The 16243-nt window shown below is 42.5% G+C and overlaps 1 protein-coding gene across 3 annotated transcripts; it reads left to right on the top strand.

Annotated features, from left to right (window-relative positions):
- Positions 1-1470: 1470 nt before the first annotated feature.
- NELFCD (negative elongation factor complex member C/D) lies at positions 1471-15913 on the top strand. Of its 3 annotated transcripts, none has more exons than XM_075118749.1 (15): positions 1471-1585; positions 3154-3269; positions 3449-3558; positions 4987-5096; positions 5563-5670; positions 7168-7320; positions 9665-9795; positions 10298-10463; positions 11081-11215; positions 11749-11888; positions 13003-13117; positions 13485-13580; positions 13800-13940; positions 14401-14530; positions 14958-15913. In XM_075118749.1, the coding sequence occupies exons 2-15, from the start codon at positions 3238-3240 to the stop codon at positions 14990-14992; spliced, it is 1602 nt and encodes a 533-aa protein (XP_074974850.1). In that variant the 5' UTR covers positions 1471-1585; positions 3154-3237; the 3' UTR covers positions 14993-15913. The 3 variants fall into 3 exon arrangements, with proteins under 3 accessions (XP_074974850.1, XP_074974849.1, XP_048676039.1); XM_075118748.1 differs by lacking the exon at positions 1471-1585 and adding an exon at positions 2020-2222 and having other exon boundaries at positions 3157-3269; XM_048820082.2 differs by lacking the exon at positions 1471-1585 and adding an exon at positions 2020-2222.
- The last annotated feature ends 330 nt before the right edge of the window (positions 15914-16243 follow it).

The raw sequence follows: 16243 nt of genomic DNA, 5'->3' as shown, positions 1-16243 counted from the left end.
AGAAAGTCATTTTTCTGCGGGGAAGCAAAGATATGTGCAGGGGACATGAATTCTGCACACACACAGTGGCGCAGAATTCCCCGATGAGTACAATATGCTTCATCTCTCTCCTCTCAGAAACAATGATCCTATCTCATAATTTCTTATGTGCTTGTTGTAAAGAAGACTCAGAGTCCATTCACATCAGGCTGCCACACCTGTAACTGCAGGAGACTTCTGGGGCCCACTAATGCTAATGGGATGTTAAGGACCCATTCTTCAGTGATGCATGGTGTAAAAAGTGCATCATGGGGATAACTTGAGAACCCTTGGGATTTGGACTCTCTCCCCCTTTATTGTGGCTCTGGTCAGAATGCATCCTAGTTACTTTCCTCCTTATTAACACATAATTTCCACCCACTATTCTCCTTGGGTGTAAATCGTGGACCATAGCCTCTTTGGGAATAACAGCAGTACCTCACCACCACCTACACAAACAGCTAGCATGGTACAGGAGAATGGAATAGTGGGCTGGGAGACAAAGATCACTTGGCAATGTGTCCCAGATTTTGTTTGAACCATCTCTGACCAGTTACCTGAGCCTGTGAGGTGGTGGGAACCTTCTGGGCATTGAGAGGTGCTAGACATCTTGGAGAAGTGGACTCATGGCTGATCTTTCATACTTACTCTCTTGATACTCACAGACCTGCTGTTTATTAACCTGCGGCTTTCTGCCATCAAACCCCATATGTAAGCTTGGAAGGATTTGGTTTTTATGGGTGAATGTTGGTAAAAAATCAATTTCACACTACACACACAAATATACAAGAAAATATTTCCATTGATGATCAACAACATTTATGGGTAGGCAAAGTAAGAAAAATGCTGCTTGAGAACTTACTTGATTTTGACATATGGATATTTACTTTGTATATTTTGACATGTGACATTGATCATTTGTTTTAATAGTTATAAATTTTTAACTTTTTGAATCTCAATGTCTACTATAGCGGTTCTCAAGCTGTGGGTTGGGACCCCAAAGTGGGTCATGACTCCGTTTTAATGGGGTCACCAGGGCTGCCATTAGATTTGCTCAGACCTGGGGCTGAAGCCCAAGCCCCACCATGCGGGGGTGGAGGTGGGGCTCAGGTTACAGGCCCCCCCCCACCCGAGGGTGAAGCCCTTGGGCTTTGACCTTGTCCCACCTGCATGGGGCAATGGGGCTCAGACTCTGTCCCCCCTTTTACCTCCCCCATGCCTGAGGCGGGGGGGGGGGCGCTCAGGCTTCAGTCCCCCGTCTGGGTCACGTAGTAGCTTTTGTTGTCAGAAGGGGAGTCGCCTGCAACGAAGTGTGAGAGCCCCTGGTTTGCTGTCCCCCACCCCCTACCCTCCTGCAACCGTGAACGTGTCAATCCACAAACACTGACGAGGGGCGGGGCGGGGGGTTAAACCCCAGAGTGCTGCTCAGCTGTGACCATTTCACTCCATAAAACAGGGGAAAATGCTCTGAAATTTGCAGCGAGATCATCTGCCTCCAGGATCAACCACGGACACCCGGGCCGTGCCCGGTCGACCTGCCCGCGGGCTCGGCGGCTGCGGGTCTGAGGTAAGTCGCGCGCTCCAGGGCTGCTGGGAACCGGCTCGGGCGGCGATGGAGTCTCCGTCCCCCCCCCCCGCGCGGGGCTCCGTCCTGCACGGAAAAGCAAATCGGGGTGGGCCCCGGCCCCCGCGTGGCGGCAGCTTTCCGGCCCGGCGTGACGCAGGGAGCGCCCCGCTCGCTGCCCCTTTTCAGCAGGGGCTGCGGAAGGCGCCGCCCTGGGCAGCGAGGGGCCCCTTCTTTCCCGCCGGGGCGGCGGGCACGCGCGACTCGGGGAGACCCTAGCGCCGTGACCCCGCCGCGCCGAGGAGCCTTCCCCACGGCCGCGCAGCGCGGCCCCGGCCCCGGCGCGCGCGGCCCCCTCCCGCGCGCGCGGCCCCGGCCCCGCCCCCTCCCGCGCGCGCGCGACCCCGGCCCCGCCCGCCTCAGCCCACGCGGCCAGGCCCTGCTCAGTTTCTTCCCCGCCTCGGTCGAGACCCGCCCCCCAGGGATCCCTCCCCCTGGGCCTGGCCTGGTTCCGCCGGCCGAGCCGGGCTCGGGGGCGGGCGTTTCGGTCGGAGGCTCGCAGCGGAAGGAGCCCATGGAGGACACTGACTACTTCAGCGGCAGCGCGGCGGAGTGGGGGGACGATGCGGATGGAGGGGCGGTGAGAGGCGGGGGGGCTGGCTGAGGGGTTATGGCTGGAGGTCCCTTCTGGAGGGGGAGCAGAGGCGGGAATATTGGCTAGGGGGCTCCACTCCCCCCCCCCCCCCCACACACACTTCACACCGGGGTATTCCGAGAGGCTGACTCTCCCCTTGTCCTGTCCCCGCTGCGCCATCACCAAAACAGCTTCTCTTGCACAAAGCAGCACAGCCTCTCTCCTCTTGCCCTGCTGAGGGTGGGTTGCCGTGTCCTCGGTGCGCCCCAAGTGTCTGCCTGCCTGCTTCCTACTCGCTGACCCATTGGCATGGTCAGAGGGGGCACAGGGGTTCCCCTCTGTGATTGTCAGGAGTAATAAAAAATGTTTCCTCAGTATTTAAAATAACTGTGGTTTCCCCTGTGATATCAAAACCTGTGCCCTCCTGAGCCCCTGTCCTTTTTGGGATGAGTTCCTGGCAATCATGGCTGATCTTTAGACCCTGCCAGTCCCCCTTCACATGGCAAATACTGTAAATGTGGGGTATATTTTAAAAAATCCTATTCTTTATGGCTGCTTCTGGTGCCTGGATTTTTTCACAGTTGATGCTGAAAAAGTATAAAGGAAAGAGAGATGTCTTGCTCCAAGAGATTTATCATTTAATGCTCTGATTCTACAATTGCAGTATTATTTGTATTTAAGGTTTGATTGTGCTCGCTTTCCTAAAAATACATTTTCCACCCTAAAAATACATTTTTTCCCTAAATGCAGTTAGGTGTTGAAGTAAATTCTGTTAAGAGCTTGTGCTTTCTACTGTAGAAGGCATTTGCTGTAGGAGATCATGGTGTATGTGCACCTTTATGGGCAACGAGCAAGCTATTTAAAATGTAACTAGCACAGTAGAAAAAAAACAAATGTAAAAGAGAAATAACTGCTCTGACTCTGTGTTTGTAAACAGCAGGATGATGAGTATGGAGAAGGAGAAGATGATGCTGAAGTCCAGCAAGAATGTTTGCATAAATTTTCCACTCGAGATTATATAATGGAACCCTCTATATTTAACACACTGAAAAGGTGAGTGTGAAAGATTTTGATAGGTAATGATAATATGTTGCATGTAAGAGAAAGTGTGTGAAAATGATACCTGAGTGCATAGTTCTGCCTTTACATAGGGTTGGGGTGTTTTTTGTTTCTTAAGTTAGTTTTGAAATAACTGTTTTTTTGTTTTGTTTTGTTTTTTAACCCTGTGTCAGGTATTTCCAGGCAGGTGGCTCTCCAGAGAATGTTATCCAACTGCTGTCAGAGAATTATACTGCAGTAGCACAAACTGTAAATCTACTGGCAGAGTGGCTCATTCAAACAGGTATGCTACAGTGGCCTACCTTTGTCCTGTGGCTGTAGTTTTTCTTTATACATCAGAAATCTCTGAACTGTTGGCAGATATGGGGCGGGGAGAGATAGCTCAGTGGTTTGAGCATTGGCCTGCTAAACCCAGGGTTGTGAGTTCAATCTTTGAGGGGGCCATTTAGGGATCTGGGGCAACTATGGGGGATTAGTCCTGCTTTGAGCAGGGGGTTGGACTAGATGACCTCCTGAGGTCCCTTCCAACCCTGATATTCTATGATAACATTGATCATACCCAAAAGTTGGATGATGTCCAAGTTGCCATTCTATACCGAAATATATGACTAAATTCATTTTTTTGCCTTTAATCCCAATATACCTGATAGGAATATTTTTAGTTCCACTTTTGTGTAGTGATGTGGCAGCTGTCTAATAGAACACAATTGTACCCAAGGGATGAGTGAGGTACTGTGGTGATGAACACTAAAAATGCTAAAATTGTAGTATGAAAGGAGCTATTGTCTATTAGACTTTCTGCTTTTTGTCTATTATTTTAATCCCATGTGAAGAGAATAGTGTTTAGGTAGTGTTGTGATAGATACTCTAGAAATACCTAACATCTTATTATAGCAAACATAATTAATGTTGATTTAACTACATTTTAGTTGCAGCCTGCTTCTTGTGGATCAGTTAAATATACAGTTTTGTAAATGCAGTTTTCAAAAGTACTGATTGAGAATGAAATTCTTTACTGCCATACCTTCTGGGATCTCTGCAGCTCTGCTGCTTAAGGGGCAAGTTCACAGTGTAAATTTTGCTGGATCTTTGCCATGGTGTAATGAAGAGGTGAAATCTACATCTTGGTAGGTTCAAATGTAACTAGTATGAAAAGCATATATGCACACTGTTGGAAATGTCTTAAATCACTGCCATCACATTACAGATACTGGTTACTTCATTATACGTTATTCAAAAGGATACTTGGAGGCTGGTGGGTGTGTATTTGAACCTATCATATGGGAAGCAGCTGTCTTTTAGTTTGTAGCCATGTAGGTTCACTCTCTATTCTCCATATGTTTTCTTGTGAACAGACAAGATATTGAAATGTACTTATCAGCCTATTTAGGTGTCTTGTAAATGTCAGTGCCCAGCTTGCTCACATGAGTGGAGAAGACAAGTTGAGAAAAGGATTAGTGTAACCTGCACATGTGTGTGTCTGTGCAATACAGTTGGTAGGTCTGTGTTTAGGAAAGAGAAATCCTTCAAATCTGATCTAATATTGCTTGATATTCCTATTTTGAGTTTTGAATACTGTCTCCCTTTTTGCCTCTTAGTTAATTTGTTAGATGACTTCTGTTCTATTATTCTAATAGCAATGAGAAACTTCAAGGAGTTGCTACTACTCTGACAGTTCAGATTCCACCCAGTGACATTTCCTTCCTTGCAGGTGTTGAGCCGGTGCAGGTTCAGGAAACTGTAGAAAATCACTTGAAAAGTTTACTCATCAAACACTTTGACCCTCGGAAAGCAGATTCCATCTTTACAGAGGAAGGCGAGGTAATGCATAGAATACACATGGCCAAGTACAGACCAGCTGCTCAGTGGCCAGACTCAGGATTGCAATAGTTGGACATAATGTCTCTGAGCTCATCTTTATGAGGTTGTATCTCTTTAGACCAAGGTAAATGTGGCCCTTGGATTCAAATACTGGGGAAGGAAGCTGTAGATTCCTCTTTAATACTTTTCTAAAACTAGCCCTCTGTTAAAATTACTCTACATATATAAGCAGCCCTGTAGGTTCACTTAGACAGTGGAAACTGCTCAGTGCTGAATACATATTATTTTGTTACAAGGTTCCAGTTAGCTATTTCTCTTTCAAGACTCTTGAAATAATGCATGTAAAAATTTTACTCTGGATAAGCTAAAGAAGTGGAATCTGTTGGATTATATAAATGTGTATGAATTCAGTTTTTTTTATGGCACTGTACAGCAGTGTTTCTTTCTGTCTTTGTAATTTTTGCAGACTCCAGCCTGGCTTGAGCAAATGATAGCACATCCTACATGGAGAGATCTTTTTTACAAACTTGCGGAAGCCCATCCAGACTGCCTGATGCTTAATTTTACTGTTAAGGTAATCAATACTGGAGTCTAATAAACAGAAATCATTGTTTCAGTAATAAGCTAATTCTTCCGCCAATCATGCCAACTGTAACCTTTCCCAATCTCTTGGGCATTCATATTAATACTATTTATCGTATTGTTAACTCTGTGCATTTTAAGAGTTTATTTTCTATGGGAAGAATGTTGCAGACTGCATCTTGGAAATATTTTTCTTTTAGTTTGACATAGCTAAATCAAGGATCAAAGACAGTAATCTATATGTGTGGATTTTAATAGTAAATTGTTACATTTCATTTGTAGGCAGTCTAAACCATTCTCATTATGACTGCCATGTGGTAAGGCTTCTTTAAAGTGAGTTTGGTGTTTGTGAAATGTACTGAAATCTATAGCATTCTGGTTACATGAAGAGCAAGTATTTGTACAGATGTCCTCAGTACAGGCTTCACCATAGTGTACCTCACTGTCATGGGACCCATTCTTGATTGCCTCCTTTAAACCACTTGCAAGGATGCCAACTGTTACGGTGTATTTTTGTGATGTAAAGGGAGACTGACCACCAACCCATTTTGTGTAGGTTCTAGAACAGCTGACCGATGGTTAACCTTTTTTTGGTAGTGTGTCAAGAAGTAGATAGTCTCCTGGCTTGCCTGTGTGCACGTAAGAGATCCAGGAGACTAACTGCTTCGTAAACTTGTTTTGTGTAAGGTTTTGCAGGTAACTTAATGGTCCCAGATAGCAATGAGAACACTTAATTAGGAAGCTTAATTCAGTTCACAGGTGAATCTTATATTTTATGTGAACTGCTTTAACTTTGCTTTAACAATTTATGACATTAGCAAAACCTTTCACTGAGAGGGAATGGAAATGCATTGTTTTATATTATGTCCTAGAGGTTTTTTCTTTTTTCTTTTGTTTCTTTTTTCCAGAAAGTACAGGAATGTGTTATCCTAGAATATCAGGGTTGAAAGGGACCTCAGGAGGTCATCTAGTCCAACCCCCTGCTCAAAGCAGGACCAGTCCCCAATTTTCTCCCAAATGGCCCTCTCAAGGATTGAATTCACAACCCTGGGTTTAGAAGGGTTGCTCAAACCACTGATCCCCACTAATAAATGGAGATATACCTATCTCATAGAGCTGGAAGGGACCTTGAAAGGTCATTGAGTCTAGTCCCCTGCTTTCACAGCAGGACCAAGTATCCTCCCTTATTTTTGCCCCAAATCCCTAAATGACCCCCTCAGGGATTGAACTCACAACCCTGGGTTTAGCAGACCAATGCTCAAACCTCTGAGCTATTCCTCCCCATGTTATGACCTGGGTTTATCCACCTGTCCTGTTATCATATTTTTCAGTCTGTGTCTAGATGCTGACTATTATTTATTTGTATTACCTGGATTCCATGGAGTGTATGCAGAGACTCTTTTAACATTCTGTGCAGTGTAGTTTCATCCAATCTTGCTAAGATGTGCTGAGATACCAAAATCATTTTAAGTGTTGTTTGTTGTTATAGCTTATATCTGATGCTGGTTATCAAGGGGAAATAACCAGTGTATCAACAGCATGTCAGCAATTAGAAGTCTTTTCTCGAGTGCTACGAACTTCTCTGGCTACAATTTTAGATGGAGGGGAAGAAAACCTTGAGAAGAACCTCCCAGAGTTTGCAGTAAGTGTCATTTTACCTTTTGTCAAAAGGAATCTCACCTCTTCCCTGGCGATAAGGGAGGTGTAGAAACTTCAGTGTATCTTCAGAATGTTGTGAAATGGTTATGCAGTCTTGTTTATGGGCCCACAGAAAAAAATGTACACCAAGAGTTATGCATCAAAAATAACTTTTATATTGTTCAGAGTCGTGACCACCAGGGGTTGTATGGGCTGCTGAGATGACATGTTTTGAGGTTCATTAATCTGAATAATTTTGAAGGTGTAGAAGTCTAGCAGGAATTTTAGAGCCCATTATGCTTTCAGCAGTATCACCAGTGTCCTGATTGACACATGCTATCAGTTCACAGCGGGGTATCAGTCCTGGCATAATTGTAGTGGTCTAGAAAATCTAGACCCAGAAGAATGTTGGTTATGATGCAGGACCTCAAGACAGCAACTCTTGGAAGTTCCTCAGCATCCAACAGTGTGCTTGGATTGAAGTGTTTGGGGAAATTCCATTTGAGATAACAGGATTTGTGCATATCATTTTCTATTAATATTATATGAATTTGTGTTGTCCAAGAGAGGACTGGGCAATAAAAGATGCACGTTTCTGGGGGAAAGACTGGGAATTTGCTGCTGATGCTCTGTTACTAAATTAACCCTCATTCATTAGGATTAACACCTTTGGGAACATTGTAGTAAAAATGCAGTTGTGTTTGTATTGTGGCATTGTATGTACCTTCTCTAGTAAGGAGTGGGGCTAATATACTTCCTCCATTATCGACCCTTTGAAGTCACCCTCAGGCAGAGAAATAAATATACTAGTTCAAATTGGATTCTTCAGGGACCAACGGACAAAGGAAATACTTCTGGATAAAAGCCTGGGGTTTAATCTGCCTCAGGGCCTTCTTCCTGTTCCAGCAAATGGACAGGGCCCCTGGTTCATGGAGGATCCCAGTGCTTAGGGGAGGATTGGAAGGACTTGGCCTACTGGGGCCTCATAAGACTGTGTGCTTGTTCTGAGCTGAAGCTCTGATGAACTTGTAACCACAAGGATGCCCCTGGGATGGGGGTATTAAAAGACTGCACTTGCCAAAGCCTATGTGAGAGTTGGGATGAACTCTGGTAAGCTTATTAGCATGTGCCTTTTATTGTTTTTAATAGGTTTCCTCTTAAGAATAAAGTAGGCTTGCTTAGAAATAACTGTGCGGTAACTTGTATCTCAAGCAATTATACTGTTCTCTGTCCTGAAGAGAAAGCAAGCAGGTGTCCTAGGGCAACCTTTCTGTGCTGGGAATTAAAAGTAAAGTCAAGGGAATACCCTTGTGCAGCCTGGGAATACCCCAGTCAGAAGGGATAGAGAAATGTGTGTCCATCCAAGAAAGGCAACAGATGCGGAGCGGGATGTCTGAGGGTGGGTACCGTTGGTGTACCACTGAGGGGAAATACAGGTGCAGTTGCCCTGAATTGTGACAAGTGCGTGTTCTTTTCTGTTAAATATTGTAGTGAGGTTTGGATAGCTTAATGCTAATAAATTCTCTAAATTTAGTGAGAGAAATACTGGAAAACCATGAGATCTGACAGTTGGGTGCAGAAGAGAGAATTCCAAGAAGCCTTTTATGTTGGGTAGTAAAGTGAAGCAGGATCTCTAGATCTAGCTTGTTCTGGAATAGCATCACATACAAGGATGTCATTCTGCACTGGATTTTCTATGGTATCATCTTTCCATTTACATTATAGCTTACTCAGTTATTTAGAATCATAGAATATCAGGGTTGGAAGGGACCTCAGGAGGTCATCTAGTCCAACCCCCTGCTCAAAGCAGGACCAATCCCCAACTAAATCATCCCAGCCAGGACTTTGTCAAGCCTGACCTTAAAAACCTCGGAGGAAGGAGGTTCCACCAACTCCCTAGGTAACACATTCCAGTGCTTCACCACCCTCCTAGTGAAAAAGTTTTTCCTAATATCCAACCTAAACCTTCCCTACTGCAACTTGAGACCATTACTGCTTGTTCCGTCATCTGCTACCATTGAGAACAGTCTAGATCCATCCTCTTTGGAACCCGCTTTCAGGTAGTTGAAAGCAGCTATCAAATCCCCCCTCATTCTTCTCTTCTGCAGACTAAACAATCCCAGCTCCCTCAGCCTCTCCTCATAAATCATGTGTTCCAGTCCCCTAATCATTTTTGTTGCTCTCTGCTGGACACTTTCCAATTTTTCCACATCCTTCTTGTAGTGTGGGGCCCAAACCTGGACAGCACCATAACTAACCTTGCTGCTGCTATTAAGGCAATATATTTGTTGAAGGGTGACCCAGATTTTTCAGACTGGCCAATAACCTCTTCCTGAATGTGTTCACAGAAAATGGTTTGCCATGGAGAACACACATATCTCTTTGCTCAATCCATGATGTCCATATTAGCCCAAGAAGAGCAAGGTGGGTCTGCTGTGCACAGGATTGCTCAGGAGGTTCAGCGATTTGCTCATGAGAAGTAAGTCCTTGTTAATTTGTCTTTCTCACATGAGCAGATTTTCAGTGGTAAAAGTATGGTAAATCACAAAATGTCAGCTTTACCCATTCTTGATTGAGAAAGAGAATTCCTAAATTTCTTCATCCTGCTCGTAGTAGGATAAAGCTGCACAGTAAGAGAGCTGCTCAGGTGTGGTCAATAAACAACTATCTACAGAGCAACAAACGAGCCCTTTTTCCAGTTTGGGATACCTGAAGTAGCAAGTATGAAAGAATTAATTAATGTTGATTTTCTGATTGTGTAAAAACTTGTTAAAATATCCTATGCAAATCTTTTATTTCCTGCTTTAGCCACATTGGTATTATCTCACTGAGGAAAGGGTTCAGTCTTTAAGGCTGTCTTCTGCACACTAGCTGACAAACACTGATTATTCTGTCTGTATGTTTCTGAGGCTAAAATTAACATGTTTCCATTTCTTTATAAGAAAAATATAATGCCCATGTGTGTCTTGCTCTTTACCAAGAGGCCACGATGCTAGTCAGATCACTCTAGCCCTGGGTACTGCAGCCTCCTACCCTCGAGCATGTCAAGCACTTGGTGCCATGTTATCCAAAGGAGCACTGAATCCAGCGGACATCACAGTCCTGTTCAAAATGTTTACAAGCATGGACCCACCTCCAGTAGAACTGGTTTGTAGTTACCTCTTTATACTGTTAAGTTTTTCTTTTTATTTCTGTGACATAAGTATCTCAAGGCCTTAATCAGGGCTTCAGGCCCCATCGCGCAAGGTGCTGTACAAACACCAAAATAAGAGATAGTAATAAGTGCTGCCGCTTGCTAGCACTCAGTTACTCATTATGGAGACTCCTCTCATTAAGGGATACAGAAATGTGATCATGCTACTTGTAGCATCTAATTATGAATGCTTTTACATTATTTCCCAGAAGTTGAATATGGAAAAGATCTATTAGGTCAAATTTTAAAAAGTGTCCCCAAAGTTAATTACAGGTGCAAATGATCCTGTTTAGATTTCTAAATACCTGATTATGTGTGGAGTTCAAGTAATAAACAGGAAAATTTAGATCTCTAAATAATATTGTCTGTGCTACTCATTGTACTCTCCACTTTGTGCCAGCACTTTGATTTGAGCCCCTTTAAAAATATGACCCATTAAACCATCTGGTCTGTCACTCAGCAGCTAATGCATTATTGTACCCTATTCTGTGTGTGTACATAAGATGCAGATATTATTTATTTGGTGCTTTTTAATCTGTTGCACTAATGAAACCCTGTGTTTCCTTCACAGATTCGAGTACCCGCCTTTCTGGACCTTTTCATGCAGTCACTATTTAAGCCAGGTGCTAAGATCAATCAGGACCATAAACACAAGTATATCCACATATTGGCATATGCAGCCAGTGTAGTGGAGACATGGAAAAAGGTAATATCAGATTCTTTGTGCAGAAGTTAAAGTTAATGCATTAATGTAAGTATACTTAAGGAAAATCCAGGCTTGTTGTTTAAGGTCCATCATTGCTTAGACTAAAACTGTGTGCACCTGATTTTTTCAGAGGAATTAAAGACCCCCAGCTCCAACTGAAAAAAATGGGAACTCCAGGTCTTCTATAGATTAGGCCAGTAGAGCAATCGTTTGGGGGTTTTTGCCATTGTATCTTAGAGTAGCAATTGCAGTGGTCTGTGCTGTGCTAGAAAATCTGAACTCTCCTTTTAGAAGCAAATGAATTAATTTAAAATTATGAAAATAGACCTTTTAATAATACAAGATAAACATTCATAGTACTTTACACTCATCTGTACTTCGGTTACTTTACAAATTTATATACAGATTTCAGCATTGTGAAAGGTAAAGCTATGTGAGACGTGTCATATAATAATTCTTTCCCTAAACAGCCAACAATTTCCTGTAAAATTCACAACTCTTGCATTCAGAGCTTAATTCTGAAATATTTTCAGAACAAGAGAGTGAGCATAAACAAAGACGAGCTGAAATCAACTTCGAAAGCTGTTGAAACTGTTCACAATCTGTGCTGCAATGAGAACAAAGGAGCTTCAGAGCTGGTTGCAGAGCTGAGCACCCTCTATCAGTGCATCAGGTAGGTAGAAAGTCTATTCCTGAGCTGAAACTCCTTTCTGTTAACAAACTACAGTTTACATAGTAATAAAAAGAAGCAAATAGTGCAAGCTGCAGCTAGCTCTGTTTTGTATTTCATAATGCTACACATCACTGGCTTCAGAGGATTGTTATTGAGGTGTTGACTTCTGTTTTTTCTTGCTTCTCTTTCTTTTCTGTATTATGTAATGTAGCTGTGCTGCAGCCCTTGGGAGAACATGTAGTATTTCTGTGAAACTCCTTCCGTCTTCAAAATTGCTGTTCATGGGGAGGTGTATTTTTCAGTAATAAGTCGTGATATAATTGCTGTGTTCTGGATAGATAACTAGGTCTAAAAAGACCTTTTCTGGGAATGTTGAACTGGGAAGCTATTTCTATTCACAGCTCACTTGTCCGGAGCAGTTGCTTCCTTGTGGGCAATATTAGGAGTATCATCATTCTGAGCATATATGTGAAAGATCTCTCATGGCCATATTTGCAAGGGTATAAGCGACATTGAGGCTCCAAATATACCTCATCTGGATCAGTCTGTAATCAAGTCAGCTTGGTCTACCTCCATCTTATTACTCCGTTCCCCAAACTGAAATCTTCTGTACTGTAGAAGACTGTGCATTTGTACAGTTGGAAGGAGATGAGTCACATCGGAGTCACTTTTTCCTACCTAATGAATCTTTCTCAGCACAAATCTTTCCTTTCACACACACCACAGTCCCCCCAATCCCCACCCTCCCCCAAGTCTGAGACAGCTGATGTTGAGTAATCTGACTGGAAAATTCTTGGGCCTGCTCAGCCTTACAGTAGATTATATGGAGCGAGATCATCTTGCCCACGGTGTATGGGACATACCATTCTCTGCTACGGGAGCATTCTTGTGAAGGGAAAAGAAATTTCTCTAGGCTGAGCATCTCCTTTTACTTTATCAGTGGAGCCTGTTCTGAACATGCTGGTAGCAGGAAGAGTATTTCTTTTCCTCTCTGAGAATTAATTCTAATCTAAGTTAAATATGAAACTTTCAGCTGATTTGTAGGCAAGACTAAGAACACACTTTAGGATTGAGTATCTAAATCAGTTTGTGTAATGGAGCTTATTCTATTTAGGTTTCCTGTGGTGGCAATGGGTGTATTAAAGTGGGTGGACTGGACAGTGTCAGAACCACGATATTTTCAGCTTCAGACTGATCACACTCCAGTGCATCTGGCATTACTAGATGAGGTAAGACCATAATGGATATGTTACTGAATGGTGATGGCAATTTTTAGGTTTGTGAGTGGAACTAAGGGCCTGATCCAAAGTCCATTGAAGTCACACACTGGATTACATCAGTCAGTTTACTGTTACGAATCCATTTCAGCACCCCGAGTTAACTGCTTGGTACAATGAGATGGGATTTCATGGAGCAAGTCCCACTGAGTTGGCAACTCTAGCCCCCAAAGGGATGAATGGCAGTTATATACATTCAGTCCTGAAGAATTCTGTATTGAGCAGTGGATCAATAACTGAAAATAAGGGTAAGCCTGCTTGAATAACTGTCTTTTAAAGTAGAAATACTGGTAATCTTAACACTACCTCATATTTGCAGATCAGCACGTGCCATCAGCTGCTTCACCCCCAAGTTCTGCAACTTCTTGTCAAGCTCTTTGAAACGGAACACTCCCAGCTTGATGTCATGGAACAGGTGATACTTAAAGGATTTGTTCTTTATGTTGCTCCTTGTCAGGAGTCTAACAGATAACTGATCTTGCTGCCCTAACATTCCCAGTGGAACTTGCTTCAAGAATATTATGTCATCATAAAAAGTTACTTGACAGACTGAATTGATAAGGATGAACAATAACACCTTTTTTTAGGTGATTCTGATTCATATGCATGTTTTTTTCGCCTCTTGTCTTTTCAGCTGGAATTGAAGAAAACCCTTCTGGACAGAATGGTTCACTTACTCAGTCGGGGATATGTCCTACCTGTCGTTGGTTATATCCGCAAGTGTCTGGAGAAACTAGACACAGACATCTCACTCATTAGATACTTTGTTACTGAGGTCAGCTGCTCACTTTTATTCATGTAGCTCTTTTTGTTCCTTTTTGCTTTGAAAAGGGACAACTAGCACACAACCAGAAGAGATTTAATATAGGTTTTATATCTGTTTGGATTAGACTATTGGCAGAGATTACTAACTGAGGATTTTACAAATACCTGTACTTCAAGACACATCAGATTCTGAGATATACACTTAACACTGGACACTCACTAGGACATGGCATACTGTTTTCAGGGGGCGGGAGTTCCTGTAGTGATTTAAACAGGTTTGTTTGCAACATCAGCAAGCTAGAGGCAGTACAGGGCCAAAGCATGGCAGGAGACTAGAGGTGGTGTGAAAGAAATGTGAATTAGTAATATACCACCAGTTTGATTTAAGGAAGGAGGGTGACACAAGTCAGTGGTCTCTGCCAATCACCAAATTGGAAAAGTAACCCACAGTTCTCTGTCTGACATCTCAGGTACTGGATGTGATTGCTCCTCCATATACTTCAGACTTTGTGCAGCTTTTCCTTCCAATCTTAGAGAATGAAAGCATTGCAGGCACTATTAAAACAGAAGGTGAACATGACCCTGTCACAGAATTCATAGGTAAGATGTTTGTTCACTCCTCACTCCCTTACATACCTGTTACATTCTGAAGATAATATTTGTGGGAGGGGGATTACATTTAACAGAATATATTATACAGGCACTATTGTGTACATTCCAGTTTCCCTTTCCTCTTAAAGACCCATGTGGAGAGATTTTCCTTTAACCAGGGATGGCTAGATGGGGCTTCCTTTGAAAGTCCTTCACCAGTGCTTCTAGAGAGGTTGCTGTATAGCAGTGCAAGTCCCTTTCTATTGCCTCCATAGCACACTCATGCATCGGAACAAAAAGGGTCAATCTGTTTCCTAGATTTTAACTTACTGAATTGTCACAAACCAGTTATATAATGCAGACATTGCACATGAAAGCAGTTATAACCAAAACAATGTGCTGAACAATTTTTTTAAATCTTTTTTTTTTCTTTAAGCTCATTGCAAATCTAACTTCATTATGGTGAACTGAGGAAGCGAGAAAACAAGAATGCAGAGCACCATGAATACTGAGGTTATGGACAGTCACTTCTTTGCCATGCCCATCACCAGTAGGGTTCTGTAGTTGGATGATACAATGGCAGCCAACAAGGAAGAAGTGTAGAGATGCTTGCTGATCCATATTGCACAGTAACTGTGAACTTTATTCTAGAGGTCTTCTATTGCATCTTTGGGAAAGGATCAATCCATAAGTGAATTAATACTTCAGGATATTTTTATTACAAAAATCAGTTTGCCAGCCTAAGAGCAGCATGAGAAATAGTCCTATTTCAAGGAATGTTTTTTATTACTTTCGCAGATTGTAGAAATTTCTTCTACTGATCCTGTGTGTGTGTGGGGGGGGAAAGTGTGTGTGTGTGTATATATTACATTTTTTTTACACTCTCTCTCTCTGTCCATCGACACTTTTGTAGTGACTGTAACCCTGAGTGCTGCAGGCTTGGATCTTGTGGTTTGATGAGCACACAGTTAGTCCTGTGCTGCAGAGAACCCAAGATAATTGTTTTCTCGTCATTGCGTTCCACAGGTGAATGTTCTGAATATCCTACAAAATCACCTTCTGAAAAACTATGTGTGTTGTGGAACGCAAACTGAGTTGTAATAATCAAGGCTAGTTCTGTACTGTTAGACAAATTCTGTGTGTAAGCAGCCTTGTTCTGAATTCTCTCTTTTTTTTTTTTTTTTGTTTAGTAGATGTGTTACACGTTACTGGTAAGTTTCATTACCATGTCACAATTGGTACTGTAGCTAAATTATCTGAATATGTATAAACACTTCTTGATGTAGCTTTTTTTATTACTTTAGCATTTACTAGTTTAGTGTGGAGAAGTGCAGTGGAAATAAACCACTGAGATTCTAATCTACATTTTTATAAACAGTACTTTGACAGAGACCTCTTTTATGCTTTATATGGTTAGCCTGACTTTTTAAAACCTAACTCTGGGGTATGTTTTTTTTGTTTCGCACACAAATGCATGCAGGGAAAAAATGGGGGCACAGAGAAGCCAAACTTGCCATGCCATTTTAAGGAATGTTAATATCTATATGCCCTAATTTCATCCCGATAAATTGCACTTGTAACTAATGATCGGCACAAAATTGTTGTTTAGATTGACATTCATAAAAAGAAACCAAACCCTCAAAATAGCCAGTTAAGTGGGTTATAAATGTGTTCATGAATCTCTGGTAATGAGATACTGCAGGCATGGGTTCACTAATACAC

This window comes from Caretta caretta, chromosome 13, assembly GCF_965140235.1.
Source record: "Caretta caretta isolate rCarCar2 chromosome 13, rCarCar1.hap1, whole genome shotgun sequence".
Taxonomy (NCBI): domain Eukaryota; kingdom Metazoa; phylum Chordata; order Testudines; family Cheloniidae; genus Caretta; species Caretta caretta.
Note: the sequence above shows the minus strand (reverse complement) of the source record. Positions and strands in the feature narration are given on the sequence as shown.

Excerpts from the sequence above, each read along its gene's own strand:
- NELFCD (XM_048820082.2), top strand. The coding sequence starts at position 2,157 with ATGGAGGACACTGACTACTTCAGCGGCAGCGCGGCGGAGTGGGGGGAC. Across the intron at positions 10,464-11,080 it reads ACCCACCTCCAGTAGAACTG|ATTCGAGTACCCGCCTTTCT; the intron begins GTTTGTAGTTAC and ends TTTCCTTCACAG. Across the intron at positions 14,531-14,957 it reads CCCTGTCACAGAATTCATAG|CTCATTGCAAATCTAACTTC; the intron begins GTAAGATGTTTG and ends TTTTTCTTTAAG.